Here is a 13,461-nt window from a genome sequence, read left to right as displayed (position 1 = left end):
AGAGCAAATCAAAAGGCTTTAACTTTGACACCTATATCTAAGGTGTTGTGCCTGAGGAGTATTAGTGTTCTGTGGCCTGTGCTCTATTTTGGATTTCATGTTTGTCAAAATCACAGAATACTTTTTGTAGATGGGCAAAATGTTAAATGTCAAATTGTGAAACGGAAAAGCGAAACGAAACTAAATACAAAACATACTATTTCAGGACGATAAATAATAAATTATTAGAACGTTTGCGTTGAATAAAAAAAGGTACGAATAACAAAACATAAATAGTGAAAACTTCTTTTAATAAATATTTTATTGTTGAGTGTGTCGTAATTCCAGCTATAATGGAAAAAATTCCAGACCAGCTTGGGTATCTCATACTAACTGAGGACGGAGCAGTCCTGGAGTCTGGCGGTGACCTCGAGAACGACGAACGTGTTGCCACCATCATTACGGATTTAATCAGTTTATCCAATAGGTACTGAAGCATTATCTGCTATAACTAATAAACGCGTCATTGTGTGTTACTGTTATTGTACATTTAAAAAACAGTTACTCATTCACAATACAATATATTTTTACAGCATCGATCCTGTGGCTTATGATCCTGACGAAAAATTCAAGAAAATAACTATAACATATGATGACCACTGGTTTATAATATGCATATCCAATAAGAAGATTTATGTTGTGAAAAGGAATATACCCACATCTTCAATAGACAACGTTGCTGTCAACGTGTGAGCACATAATTTCAATCAAAATGGGCAGAAATTTGCTAATGAGCAGCCTCGAAAATGCCTCATTCAACATATTACTACAAATTTTATTTAGATGTATAACCTTTATTATAAATGCCTGGGTGATTAGAAACGTGGGTTATGAAGTTATTGGCATAATGAATGTTAGATTGCTACTACTTGAAAGCACAATACTGTTTCTGAGTAGAGAGCCATTTCATCGTGCTTGTATTGGCCAGAGGGATGAGCCGAGTTGGAAACAAATTATTAATCAAATCTGGCTGTCAGTTCCTTTAAGCTGTGTCTTATCATTGGTCTTTGTTTATATTTGGCTGTATATGTTACCCTTGGGACATCCCGAACATGCTATTCAATATGAGTTTGGGTGTTGGAGTGTAGCATTGTCTTGCATTTTAGAGCTTTGTTCAGCTAACATGGCCCTTGTTGCACAATTATTCTGTTTTGTTAAACTAAAGGTTATTCTTGATACATTGCATATATTTGTAAGGACAATATTATTTCTGTCTATAATTTTGTATGATAGATCATTAGCTCTTGTAGCATTTTCTGTGGCACAAGTAGGGAGCATAGGAGTCATTGTACTAGCATATTATTGTTTCTTTTATTGGTACATAAAATGTAAGCCACTTTTTGCCAAGGGTGCATTGAAAAGTAGATATCTTCCTAATAGTGTTTTAGAGAAACTGTACAGTAATATGGATGACTTTAACTTTACTTCACTTAAGGACTTTCTGCCCAAGTATTTAGGTTCATTAAATGCTACATTTAATAAAAAATTAAACACTCTTACACTAAGTTTCGCTAAGCAAGGCGTGGTTAAGCAGTTGCTGACAGAGGGTGAAAAATATGTCATGTCAATCAGCCCAGTTATGAGTTTCAGTGAACAGGCAACTTACGATGTGGTAAATAATTTGGGAAGTTTAGCAGCCAGATTTGTATTCCGCCCTATAGAAGATAGTAGCTATTTTTATTTCACTCAAATGGTGAACAGAGATTTGCCACTGTATAAGCAAGATCAAAACAAAATCCAAGAATCCTGTATAGTCCTGTCACAAATTTGCAAGACTGTGAGCTCTATTGGTTTGATAGTTCTCGTTTTTGGTTTGAGTTATTCTCAAACACTTTTAGTTTTGTATGGTGGGGAAGCATTTGTGGCGAGTGGTTTACCAGTGCAGTTGCTCCGGAGTCATTGTTTCGCCATTGTACTGATGGCAATCAATGGCATCACAGAATGCTATACATTTGCAACAATGACTAGTGCACAGTTGAACAGCTACAATTATTTGATGGTATTCTTTTCAATAAGCTTTTTACTATTATCTTATGGGTTGACATACATTTTAGGGCCTGTAGGTTTTATTATTTCCAATTGCATTAATATGATCGCTAGAATATTGCATAGCATACATTTTATAAATAATAAATGTAAAGACACTGACTACAGGCCATTAAATGGGCTTTATGTTGGAAAAATCTTCCTGTGCACATTATTTGTTGCTGGTTGCATTTGCAAAATATCTGAAAATAAATTCTTTCGCCATTCTGTTATAACTCATATAGCCATTGGGGCTGTTTGTTTGATGTTCGTATTGTTATCTTGGGCTTATGAGAATAAGGCGCTTGTGATAAAGACATACAGAAAGTTTGTTGGTGGTAAAGAAGAGAAAATATCAACAGATTAGCATTCATTTATTATTAGGCTTATATAATTTAACTGTAACTATAATAATAATATGTAAATAAGATAAATCTATTAAATATAATTTATTATTAATCAAAGAATATAACACATGTTGTCCCTAAAAAGCAGCAGTTTTATTTCTAAAATGTAAATAACGTGTTGTTTGATTTTTTTAAATAACACACTAACACAACTAACAATTTCATTGATATGTGCCGATTGATATTTCTCACATGGGATAGAAAAAAATGCCTTTCATTTGATCTTCACATATTCTTCTTACCTCATCTGTAATTAATAATTATTTAAAATGTTAAATATTTTGTAACCTGTGGAATATCTTGATCTATTCTTATTAAAATGTTTGTAAAATTTACCTGCAATATCTTTTAAATTAGCATTTTTCTCTTGAATGATTACATAAAATTCTCTATCATTTGAAGATTTACCAGTGACCCAATACTCATCTGGTGTTTTGATAATAATTTCACCATAATTTCCGAGACTGAAATGTAAAAAAATAAGACCTTTTGTAATAATAACGAAAACCAATACAAACGTCAAAAATATGCATGATTTTACCTTTTTCTATCAGAGTGTATACCAGCTATGATACTTAAAACTTCGGGTTTTATTGCTGTTGATGGTGTTAATGAACTGCTTGGAGCCTAAAACAAAAGTAAATAATAAAAAAGTTGTTTATGGTTATTATTAAAACTCGAGTGCATTATATAAACCTTACCAGCAAATTAGCAGTATACAAAGCTATATTGAAGCTGATCTGGACCTATGATATACAACTCTGGGGAACAGCCAGTACCAGTAACATTGAGACCCTAAGATGTCTTTTTAACATACTGCTTTACATAAGAAACAGAAATATCCAAAGAGATCTTAGACAGTCTGACAGGAAACAGTGCTATAGTATCAAATATCAGGAGCGACTATTGATGTCAATGAGGCAGAAGCCCAACAGTGTTCAAAATCTAGTCAAGAAAGATAGCTATACTAAAAATTGTTAACAGCCTTTGTTGATGAGTACTGTTTAAAAGAAATTAGAAATGAAGGTAGAAAATGCATGTCATTTCATAACTTATTTAATCTAAATTATGTATGGTATGATTATAAACTGTTATATAAAATATATTAACACCATTCATCATTATAAGAAAAAGTTAATTATAATTATTATTAGGTGTGTAATAACTACTCATTTTTTAATTTGTTTGTTGGTAATCAGTACTCAAGAAAGGCTGTAGTATAGAATACAGCAGAATAGGAGACAAACGGCTCAATGTCGTATGACCTCAGACCAATTATAGAAGGACCTGTATCGCACTCATAGTCACTCTATCTTATACTAAACTAGAAGTTTTTACCCGTTTTTTACACTATTCAATTACACAAAAAGTTATTTTTACGGAGGTCTTTAACCGACGAAGACGATTACAACTATTTAACATCGATAGTATAGACAGTTTTTATAATCGTATTAGATCGTTGATCATATACTTTGACAGAAAAGTATCGTCTAGCGAGGCAGGTCCTATACAATAATTGGTCTGAGCGTATGACAGATTGCAGAGTAACGGAATAAGTAAACCTAATAAAAGTGAGGTACAATAGACACAACTGTTATTGTTAAAGTTTTATTGCTACTTACTGAAGTTTTATAAGCCAAGTTAAGTCTATTAAAGTATATAAAGCTGTGGTCCGTGTTTGACAATTGTGTACTTTGCAGTGCATGGAGCGCACACTGTTCACTTATTGATGATGCTATTGTAGACAACTGTGGTCCAATGAATGCATCTAGTGACCTGAATGTGTCTATGCTCAAGTTTGTGGTCACTGGAAATAAACAGATTAATAAGACAGTGTATAGTAAAATAATAAACGGCAAGGCTACACCCAACTCTATAAAAATGCAAGGTCGATATCTATGACCTTCCATGGTGCTTTAATGCGAATTGACTGATGATAGAGTGCGCCACGACGTATGTCCTGAAGAGAAAAAGACAGTCGACCAATAGCGGGAATCGGAAATATACTAATACTTCTGGTTCAGCTCAAATTGTAATTTTGTCTTCACGAGAGAGAGAGAGAGAGAGAGAACTAAATATTGTCTTTACCGTCAACAGTGAAACAAACAGTAGCACTTAGTGTTCTATAGATAACAAGATAGTACTGTTTTGTTTCTGTGTCTTCTTCCCTCATAAGGTATACTTTGTGAAGCTTTTGCAGATCGTCAGCATTGCGAATTCCTTCTGGAGGGCTTATAAAACGACCGTGTCTTTGAGCAGCTGTTACAGCGCCTCCTTGGATCTCCTTTTCAACTTGCTTTGGAAGTAATGTTTGAACTAAATACTGGTACAGTGTCAGCATATCATCTGTAGTTAGACCATTCCTGTAATATAAATAATATAACATTTATTTATCCTACTATTATTATAAACGCGAAAGTTTGTATGGATGTTTGTTACTCTTTAACGCCGCAACTACTGGACCGATTTGGCTGAAGTTTTGAATGGCAATAGATTGTACTCTAGATTAACACATATACTACATATTCATCCCGGAAAGAACCCATGGTTCTCGAGGGATTTGTGAAAAACTAAATTTCACGCAAAGTCGCGGGCGTCTGCTAGTAGACAACTAAGTGAATGCTCCAAGGTCTATAGTTAATAATAATCACTACTATACACACCTCTGTCTTCGATTCGGAGGGTGTAGGTTCGAATTTAGTCCAGGACATGCACCTCCAACTTTTCAGTTATGCATTTCAGCATTTTAAGATATTAAATATCACTTCTCCAACAATGAAGGATCATCGTTGAAGGATCATCCTCCATCATGAGCAAACCTACATACCTGAGAATTTTCTAAATTCTCTTCGCTTCACTTTGAAGTCCGCCAATCCGCATAGCGTGGTGGACTATTAGCCTAACCCCTCTCATACTGAGAGGAGACTCGTGCTCAGCAGTGAGCCGAATATGGGTTGGTAATGATGAAATAAAATCCATGTTAGGTATAAGTATTTAAAAAAACTTACCAAATGAGTTTATCATTGTACACAAATGAGACACATTTAAAGTCCGGGTAATTTATTTCTAGCAGATCTATAAAGCATACTACTCTGAAAAAAGAATTTTTCTCGAGTGGCAAGTAGCTTATTCCTTGTATAACATTGTTTATATCGTTTGCTATACTTCTTGACATTATATACTGGAAAAGAAATAATAAATATGTATATACTTCTCATCAAAAACATCGAAACAGTCTGCAAATACTGTTCAGGCGGACTGTTTCGATTTTTTTGATGAGAAGCACAGAATAAAGATGTTCCACAATGAGTCTTTACAGGCAGCGTGGTGAAGACAGTGAAACCCATAAAAAAACAAACGTCACGCGTCTTCTTGACATCCATATTTATAAACTTTTTTCCTAATTTAATTTGTATTTAAAAAATTTAACACTAATAACAATTACGTAAATTAATATAATAAATAGATATAAATCAATAATTACCAAAAAAAAAATAGTCCATCTTGTTTCTTTAATTTTTGTAAACAGTTTTAATAAATATAAACATAAAACGCCATTTTTCTTGAATAATATTGAAAATTACGCGACGCTTCATGTCGTACTGATTCGAGAATGTATTCGTTTTTAATTTTGTATTTGGAGCGGCTATGACACCTTCGTCGTGTCGTGCGGTCTATCTGCCTAATATTCTTTAATCTGTGATGAGAAGTATATATTTCAATACCACAAAAAGATAGTTAAAAAAAAAAACAAAACTTACAGGAGTGAAGAATTGTTCACAGTTGTTATAAATATCTTCAGTAGGAATGTCTTTCATGGGCCCAATAAACATTCTAAACATTTTGTATGCTGACATGAGAAAGTCCTGCATAACTGAAGGTTCAATCTGAAAAGTTAAAAGTTATTTATAGATAGTATATTTTACTAACTTAATATAGAAGTAGCCAACATCAGTTACTATGTACATAAGAAGTACAGTTATCACAAATCCCGTGGACTTTTCTGGAATAAAAAGTATGTTGCTTCTCTATATATAATATATATAGAGAAGCAACATACCTTTATAATAACCTTCTCTATGTTTCAGTGAATTTTTTCCCTTTAAAATCTGTCAACCCAAAGACAGAAAAAAAATTTAAAAGCTTGTTTTTGTTTATATATCATGTACCAATTATAATAATAATAAATATACTTAAACAATACACATACTACTACTTTGCACTTTGCACTTGACAAAACAGTTGTCTTGAAATCACAGACAGACATATAAATTTTATTTATATGTATTGAAGAAATGGTTTTCATTATTTGAAGAAAGCAATACAGAGAATTTTATCAACTTCATCATTATCAGAGATGATCATTATAAAAGAGGACTTATAGGCCTCTTCTATTTAGTTCATAACACTATGGACTGTCTTTACCTGTTATCAGCATATCACCTTAATTATACAATTTTTTTTACTTACTACTTCTTTCTTTTCATTGCTTGTTGTAGCAGCTTTTGTTGCATAAGGTATTCTTACCACCTGGAAAAATTGGAAAATATCCTTCAGTGAAATAAAATAGAAAGTTAATGTAATGTGCACCAGAGATGACTTATTGTTTAACTTATTGTTGCTTTAGCCCTATTGGGCTATGCTTGCTTTAAAATAAATGCCACTGACATCATGTCATTGTATTTTTGGTCAATTTGCTTTCAAATTTACATTATAACATGAAATTTTACTACAATAAAAAGATACATTAGGTATATTACCAGAACCATCCAATAGTCTTTCTCCGGTTGGTAAAATATGTACCTCTTACTTTGTGTTTGTAGGGCTTCACATGGTTCTGTTGAAAAAGTCCTGAAACATTAAAAATATAAGTGACTTATTGTAATAAAGATAACATACAGAAATAGGATAACAAAACATGAAACAGATTGTTATTAAATTATTTCATACCCCCAGCAGATAAAATTTATATAGGTTCTACCTATACTAATAATATTTTAAAGAGTAAAGTTTATGGTAGGGGGTAATCTCTGGATCTTTTGAACCAATTTTGAAAATTCTTTCACCATTAGAAAGCCTGGTTATTTGTTAATGTCATAGGCTATATTTTATCCCTATAATTTCACAGGAACAGAGTTCCTGTTCCTGTGATATTTCAGACCCATAGTTTATGGGTCTGAAACCACAGGAGTCAGCTTGTCTTAGATATAATGAGGGACACTTAACATACCTTGTGATTCAGATATAGCTGTATACTTTTGCAAGTATAGGCTTTGATTGTAGTGATAGATTTTACACACAGAGTTTCACAGTATAAGGTTGACAGTCAGTGTGTTGGTGTGTTAAACTAAATGAACATTGTTTTAAGAAACAAACCTTTAGACAAACATGTTTTGCCATTATCTTAACACTACAAAGTTAAACAGACTTCTCAGAAAAGATTGACTATAGCACACCTCTAAGTAAGCAATTAGTTATTTAAATAGTTAAGGCTAGTTTTGACCATTTCAATGTTTTTAAATAAACTCACGTCATAAATTTAACCACTGCTTCACATAGTCCGACTTGTATTTTTCGAGCATCTTGGGTTACTTGACTGGGGTGATAAAATAATATACGTTTTAGTTCCTAAAAAAATTAAAACGTAAATATTATAGTAAATAAATACATATTGAAGACAAGATCCATTAAAATAATACTAACATCACCCTCCTTTGGCCCGAACGTAGAGTTAAATATGAAAAAAGAATTCACTTTGTTTTTTATATCAATCATTTTTAGATATTTTAGTTAACGTAACAGTGAAACGATGTTAGTTTGATTCATGACCATCTAAATGGTTTAATTCCTTGATATTTCTAATAGTTTATCAAACCTCGAAACTTATAGTTTAACCAAGTTATGATTTGAATTTTGTTGATATAATTTCTGCTATTTTATTTTCACAAAGAAATATTTTTGTGTCAATAGTCAAGACTCAAGACTCAAGTGTCAACGTCAACTGTCAAGTCAATTGTCAAAGTCTATTTTATTTGACAGTTATTTTTTTAAATTAATAGATGTTTACAGCTCCTTGGAGTATTCAATTCTTTGCATAGCTGTAACTCGATTTTTGTTTAAATAGCATTTAATCATAGATGTATATATCGGCGATGGAGCTTATAGTTAAATATAATATAAAGTATTTACGTATCCAATTTAAGGATAATTATTAAAAAACTGTTTGTTAGAGCGAGAAAGGTAGACAGGAAATACTGGGTACTGGGAAATACCTCTATGATAGGAATTTAAGGCCGACCACATACATACATTTATTAGTATTTTTCCGAATCCACCTATGCTGAATCTATTTATAATACATTAACTGACGCACGCAACGAATAAATTCCGCGCGTACGTGACGAATGCGAGCCCTTGCGATAATATAGAAAAAACGTAAAGTCTGCGGTAGTCCCACGGAATTCCAAATCGAAATAACGATTGTATGCGGCCGGTATATGTATAAATCTGGGGGCACGGGAGTGCCCACCAAGGCGCTGGGCATTTCCTATTGGTAATGTATACAGATTTCATAATTTTTATAATTTACGTGTGTGTTAATTCTTAATTGTACCTTGGCATATTTAATGAGAAGTATATTTACTTACTTAACATCATAATTCTAAATTTGAAATAGCACTATCCAGAGCGAATATATAAGAGTATAATAAAAAGAAATATGTGTGGCACTCGGGGATTGCCGCGAAAGCATAGAATTTTTAACCAACGCAATCATAATTATTTATTTATTTTATTTATGCAGTATTTTTTTCTTTGCAAAATAATAGAATAAATAAATAAAAATCACAAAAATGTTTTCACTATACTAAAAAGCGACTCACTGGCTGCATACACTCGGTTTCTTAATGCGTAATTTGATTTGGAATTCCGTGAGACTACCGCAGACTTTACGTTTTTCTTCATTCGGAATGTTCGGAATGTTTATTGTCAGTACGAATAGTGATAGTTTGCCGCGTGTGGTTAGAACGTAAGGAGGCAAAGAAAAGCGTGTTTATCGATCACCGTTTACTGTTCAACTGGTTTAATATGACTAAATACATTGGGTTAGTAATGTGTTCTTGAGTTGTTAGTATCGACATGTGCAAGCCACATGTGGATTTACAATTTGGTACGTACGGTAAACTTATAGATAATCTACGAACTAAATGCTAATGCTATGCTATGCTAATGCTATAGATAAGCTAAAATAATAATATGATAATATTTATATGAATTACGCTACAATAGCATTGTAAGCGCACGAAGACGGAGGGCGATGAATTAATAGCAATTGCATTTCTGTTAACAATGAGAAAGAAACGTCGTCGGTATTGGCTACATCCATTGTTTACTCGGAGAATCTATATGAGTCCATTTTATCTTAAGAGAACAAAGTTACGAGCATACCCAGGAAAAGATTCTTTAATTTCTACAGAATGTCTATAAACTCTTTTCATGAACTTCTTAGTGGTATACGTGCTGAATTATTGAAGCAAATTACCTGAATAAGATTATCTTTGGATACGTAAGAATCACACCCCCTTTCGGTTTCTAGACGATATCATACCGGAACGCTAAATCGCTTGGCGGTACGTCTTTGTCGGTACTAGCCACGGCCGAAGCCTCCCAAGATCCAGACCTGGACCAATTAAGAAAACCTCAATCGGCCCAGCCGGGGATCGAACCAAGAACCCAGGACCTCCGTCTTGTAGATCCACCGCGCACACCACTGTGCCACGGAGACCGTCAAACAGAAAAAATTTAAGGTTGGTAATGGGGATGGAGTTTTCCGTTTTAAATTAGGTGAACTTATTTGTATAGGAATATATGAAAATATGAACGGCTTGTGTCTTGGATGTCACGGCTTGACGCTGGTGTTACTGAGTGGTCACTGAAGTTATCATACCTAATTTAGTAGAGAAGATGAAGAGTACTCATTATTTATTTTTTTTAACAACTGCAGCATACCCAATTTAAATTCAATTTTTTGATTTTCTTTCATTTGTTTCATGTGTGTTCTAAAGCTCAATAAAAATTTTGTGTCATCATCTTCTACTTCAAGTTGTTTTTGATTAGCTTTCTGTTGTAGGATACTAAGTATTTGAGTAGAGATATCGTCTTTGTTTAGAAGTGTTGATGGAGATTGCACGGTGCATGGTTGCATGACAGGTGATGGAGGTTTGATGATTGTGTATTTATGGTCATTCACATCTTCAACTCCTTCTTCTTCCTCAGTTTCGGATTCCCAACTGTGTGAATGATTATTATCATCATCGCTGATCGGATATTTTGCTTCGGTATTTCTTTTGTCGAAAACCGGTATAAGAAAATGTAACAGGTTAGCATAAACATATTTTTTAACTTTTTTAGCGGCACTGCCGGTAGGAGCACTTTGATTTTTTTTAAAGTCTCTTCGAAAATAGTCCCTTATGTGTGTCCATTTTTTCTTTAAATCAGCACCTGAAATGTAAATAAATATTTTCGTTTTATTTTTTAGAGTCCTGGCACATTTTTGAACAGGAAAAAATTTGGAAGATTTACATTTTAAATATTTGATGGGGAGCAGAACTGTATCCGCCTTGGTTAAAAAAAACCTGTACAGCAATTTTTTTCCGCCTTTGCAACTAAATCCACCAGCATCCAAAGAACGGAGGAAAGAAATTACCCAAAAATATTATACAAAAACTAGTTTTCCTAATTGCGTCGGTACAGTCGATGGGAAACATACTTCGATTTTTCTCTGTTTTGATTTCTCTGCATAGTGGATCTGTTTTTTATAATTATAAAGGAGGCGGTTAATTACTACTGTATTGTTCTACTGTCAGTGGAAGATTCTGACTACGGTGCACTGTGTACCACCTTAGTAGATCACGACGTATAGTGGAATGTGCATCGGCATCCTCTCAAATAAATGAAATTTTATTATCGCAATAAATAAATAAATAATAAATATAAAAATAATAAAAAGTATCCTATAACCTTCTCAGTATTATGGTCCGTTTATACAATATTAGGCTTTTAATTTTTGTCAGAGTCAAGTGTACAAGCCAGTAGAGAGGGGGGGGGGGATAAACATGGATACGTAAAAAAATTCACGGAAGTAGGATATATAATTAAATTACTAGGAAAACTATAACAGCTTATTAGAAATTGCTATTTAAAGAGAAAATAGTTGACCAACTTAAAAAAAGTAATTGGAAATCGAAAATTGCATACTAATTCCGTTGTTAATTAAAAAGATAAAGTTGTTAGTACGGTAACTCCAGAGTCTGTTAAAACTCCAAAAATCGGTATCAGTAATGGTAAGGTTTTCCGAACACGGAAAACGGATTCGGAAATAAAACGAGTGTTTGCGGCCGGCCTTATATGATACGTATATTCGTCCATGCGACTAACATTGAGTTGTTTACAATTGTACACTATTGTGTTGTGCGCCTCAGTTTTAAAGCGCTAGTAACATATCTAACAATAAGTAGGTATTAATATTATCATTGACCTTACCCTTGTTTTCTTTGTCAATTATACTGCACGTGTCCCAATCCTTTATAACGTCTTTAGATACCTGCTCCCAGGCTAAATATTTTACGTCTCTATTGTGGTAGTCCTTATGATGAATATCCCACAAGCAGGGATGTTTTTCAACAGCCAATATTAATGATTCTGCCTCACTCATAACTATCGTGCTACAGTTTATAACAGATGCCGAAATACGTCCGTAGTACACGGCGCGGGCACGGTTCTGATTTCTGAATGGAAATTTCCGAACGTGTGCTGCGTGCGCCGATACAAACAAACAAGCGCTGCATTCCGCATGATGTCAATAAGTTTTTTTCCGAATGGTTTCTCTGAACGCATTCGTTACGTACGCGTGGAATTTGTTTCGTTCGGAAAAAATCGTACATGTTCGTCATTTAATGTATTCTGATTTCATGCATTGAGGTAAACCCAAATAGTAAATTATAATATTTAGCATTATAGCATACGTGTTTGTTTTTCTTTAGGTTTTTTGTTTGAGTTTGACATTATTGACATAGATTTATGTACTAACGGACCCGGTCAAGTTTCGCTTTGACTTATGTGCTGTTTAAGGGGTAGCTGTTTAAGTTTCGCTTTGACTTATGTGTTGTTTAAGGGGTAGGGGTAGGGAAGCAGTGGCTTCCCTACCCCTACCCCTTAACTCCTAAACGTTTGTATTGGAAATAGAAGAGAGTTGTTTTAATGGTTTTCCCTACAATTATTCAAATTTTTCTCACCTTCCTCCTCCCTATACCTCCACGAACATTTCAAGACCAAAATAAAATAAATACGTTCAGCCGTTCTCGAGTTTTAGCGAGAATGACGAACCTTTATCCATGGTATCTATGCTAACGAACAGCAATTCATTATTATTATTAAATATGGAAGAGCAAGGAGAAGCATGGACGATTCTACAAGGCACTTACTTGGCCAGATGTAGATCAAACATCTGTATCTGGGTTGCAATACGGTGACTTCTTTGGTGAAACCGAGGATTTGTCTGTGCAATTAATATGGACAAAGTTATAAAGACGAGAAACTACCGGATATACTTTATGAAAGATGGCACTCTAGACGTCTGTCGAGCGTGTCATCGTACTGGGGAGTTCCTCAGGCATATTGTGTCCGGGTGTTCTCAACTTGCTAACGGCGAATACTTGCATAGACATAATCAAGTAGCTAAGATAATCCACCAGTATGGCCTTATCGATTCTGAGAAGCCTTACTATAGGTACGACCCAGTGTCAGTTCTTGAAAAAAGCAGTGCATTGCTCTACTGGGACTGAACGATTATCACTGACATACCTACCTGTCAGTGATAATTGATGCTAATAGACCTGATATAGTGCTAGTCGATCGGTCAGTGCGCTGTTAAATAATTGTTGATATTACTCTTCCACATCCAGTCAATGGTCTTATAGCGAAAAGCTTCGAC

The 13,461-nt window shown here is 33.9% G+C and overlaps 4 protein-coding genes across 5 annotated transcripts; 2 read left to right on the top strand and 2 right to left on the bottom strand.

The window, feature by feature from the left end:
- The first annotated feature begins 80 nt into the window (after positions 1–80).
- LOC112051700 (ragulator complex protein LAMTOR4 homolog) lies at positions 81–1,208 on the top strand. The gene is made up of 3 exons (XM_024090475.2): positions 81–252; positions 328–466; positions 573–1,208. Exons 2-3 carry the CDS (start codon positions 333–335, stop codon positions 730–732), a joined length of 294 nt encoding a protein of 97 aa, XP_023946243.1. The 5' UTR covers positions 81–252; positions 328–332; the 3' UTR covers positions 733–1,208.
- On the top strand, positions 752–2,555 carry LOC112051695 (protein RFT1 homolog). Its single transcript, XM_024090470.2, has one exon. The coding sequence runs from the start codon at positions 752–754 to the stop codon at positions 2,429–2,431; it is 1,680 nt and encodes a 559-aa protein (XP_023946238.2). The 3' UTR covers positions 2,432–2,555.
- Positions 2,420–8,428, bottom strand: LOC112051697 (vacuolar fusion protein CCZ1 homolog). Of its 2 annotated transcripts, XM_024090471.2 has the most exons (11): positions 8,175–8,428; positions 8,002–8,099; positions 7,232–7,322; positions 6,942–7,001; positions 6,233–6,358; positions 5,480–5,652; positions 4,560–4,834; positions 4,094–4,278; positions 3,013–3,098; positions 2,808–2,935; positions 2,420–2,718 (listed from the first exon to the last, which is right to left on the bottom strand). In XM_024090471.2, exons 1-11 carry the CDS (start codon positions 8,244–8,246, stop codon positions 2,660–2,662), a joined length of 1,353 nt encoding a protein of 450 aa, XP_023946239.1. In that variant the 5' UTR covers positions 8,247–8,428; the 3' UTR covers positions 2,420–2,659. The 2 variants fall into 2 exon arrangements, with proteins under 2 accessions (XP_023946239.1, XP_052741187.1); XM_052885227.1 differs by lacking the exon at positions 8,002–8,099 and having other exon boundaries at positions 8,175–8,423.
- On the bottom strand, positions 8,191–12,366 carry LOC112051690 (uncharacterized). Its single transcript, XM_024090460.2, has 2 exons — positions 12,012–12,366; positions 8,191–10,970 (listed from the first exon to the last, which is right to left on the bottom strand). Exons 1-2 carry the CDS (start codon positions 12,181–12,183, stop codon positions 10,417–10,419), a joined length of 726 nt encoding a protein of 241 aa, XP_023946228.1. The 5' UTR covers positions 12,184–12,366; the 3' UTR covers positions 8,191–10,416.
- Positions 12,367–13,461: the final 1,095 nt, after the last annotated feature.

This window comes from Bicyclus anynana, chromosome 14, assembly GCF_947172395.1.
Source record: "Bicyclus anynana chromosome 14, ilBicAnyn1.1, whole genome shotgun sequence".
In the NCBI taxonomy this organism is placed as follows: domain Eukaryota; kingdom Metazoa; phylum Arthropoda; class Insecta; order Lepidoptera; family Nymphalidae; genus Bicyclus; species Bicyclus anynana.
Note: the sequence above shows the minus strand (reverse complement) of the source record. Positions and strands in the feature narration are given on the sequence as shown.

Excerpts from the sequence above, each read along its gene's own strand:
- LOC112051700 (XM_024090475.2), top strand. The coding sequence starts at position 333 with ATGGAAAAAATTCCAGACCAGCTTGGGTATCTCATACTAACTGAGGAC. Across the intron at positions 467-572 it reads TTAATCAGTTTATCCAATAG|CATCGATCCTGTGGCTTATG; the intron begins GTACTGAAGCAT and ends ATATTTTTACAG.
- LOC112051695 (XM_024090470.2), top strand. The coding sequence starts at position 752 with ATGGGCAGAAATTTGCTAATGAGCAGCCTCGAAAATGCCTCATTCAAC.
- LOC112051697 (XM_024090471.2), bottom strand. The coding sequence starts at position 8,246 with ATGATTGATATAAAAAACAAAGTGAATTCTTTTTTCATATTTAACTCT. Across the intron at positions 3,099-4,093 it reads ACTTGGCTTATAAAACTTCA|GCTCCAAGCAGTTCATTAAC; the intron begins GTAAGTAGCAAT and ends CTTTTGTTTTAG. Across the intron at positions 2,719-2,807 it reads TAATTTAAAAGATATTGCAG|ATGAGGTAAGAAGAATATGT; the intron begins GTAAATTTTACA and ends TATTAATTACAG.
- LOC112051690 (XM_024090460.2), bottom strand. The coding sequence starts at position 12,183 with ATGAGTGAGGCAGAATCATTAATATTGGCTGTTGAAAAACATCCCTGC. Across the intron at positions 10,971-12,011 it reads AATTGACAAAGAAAACAAGG|GTGCTGATTTAAAGAAAAAA; the intron begins GTAAGGTCAATG and ends TTTACATTTCAG.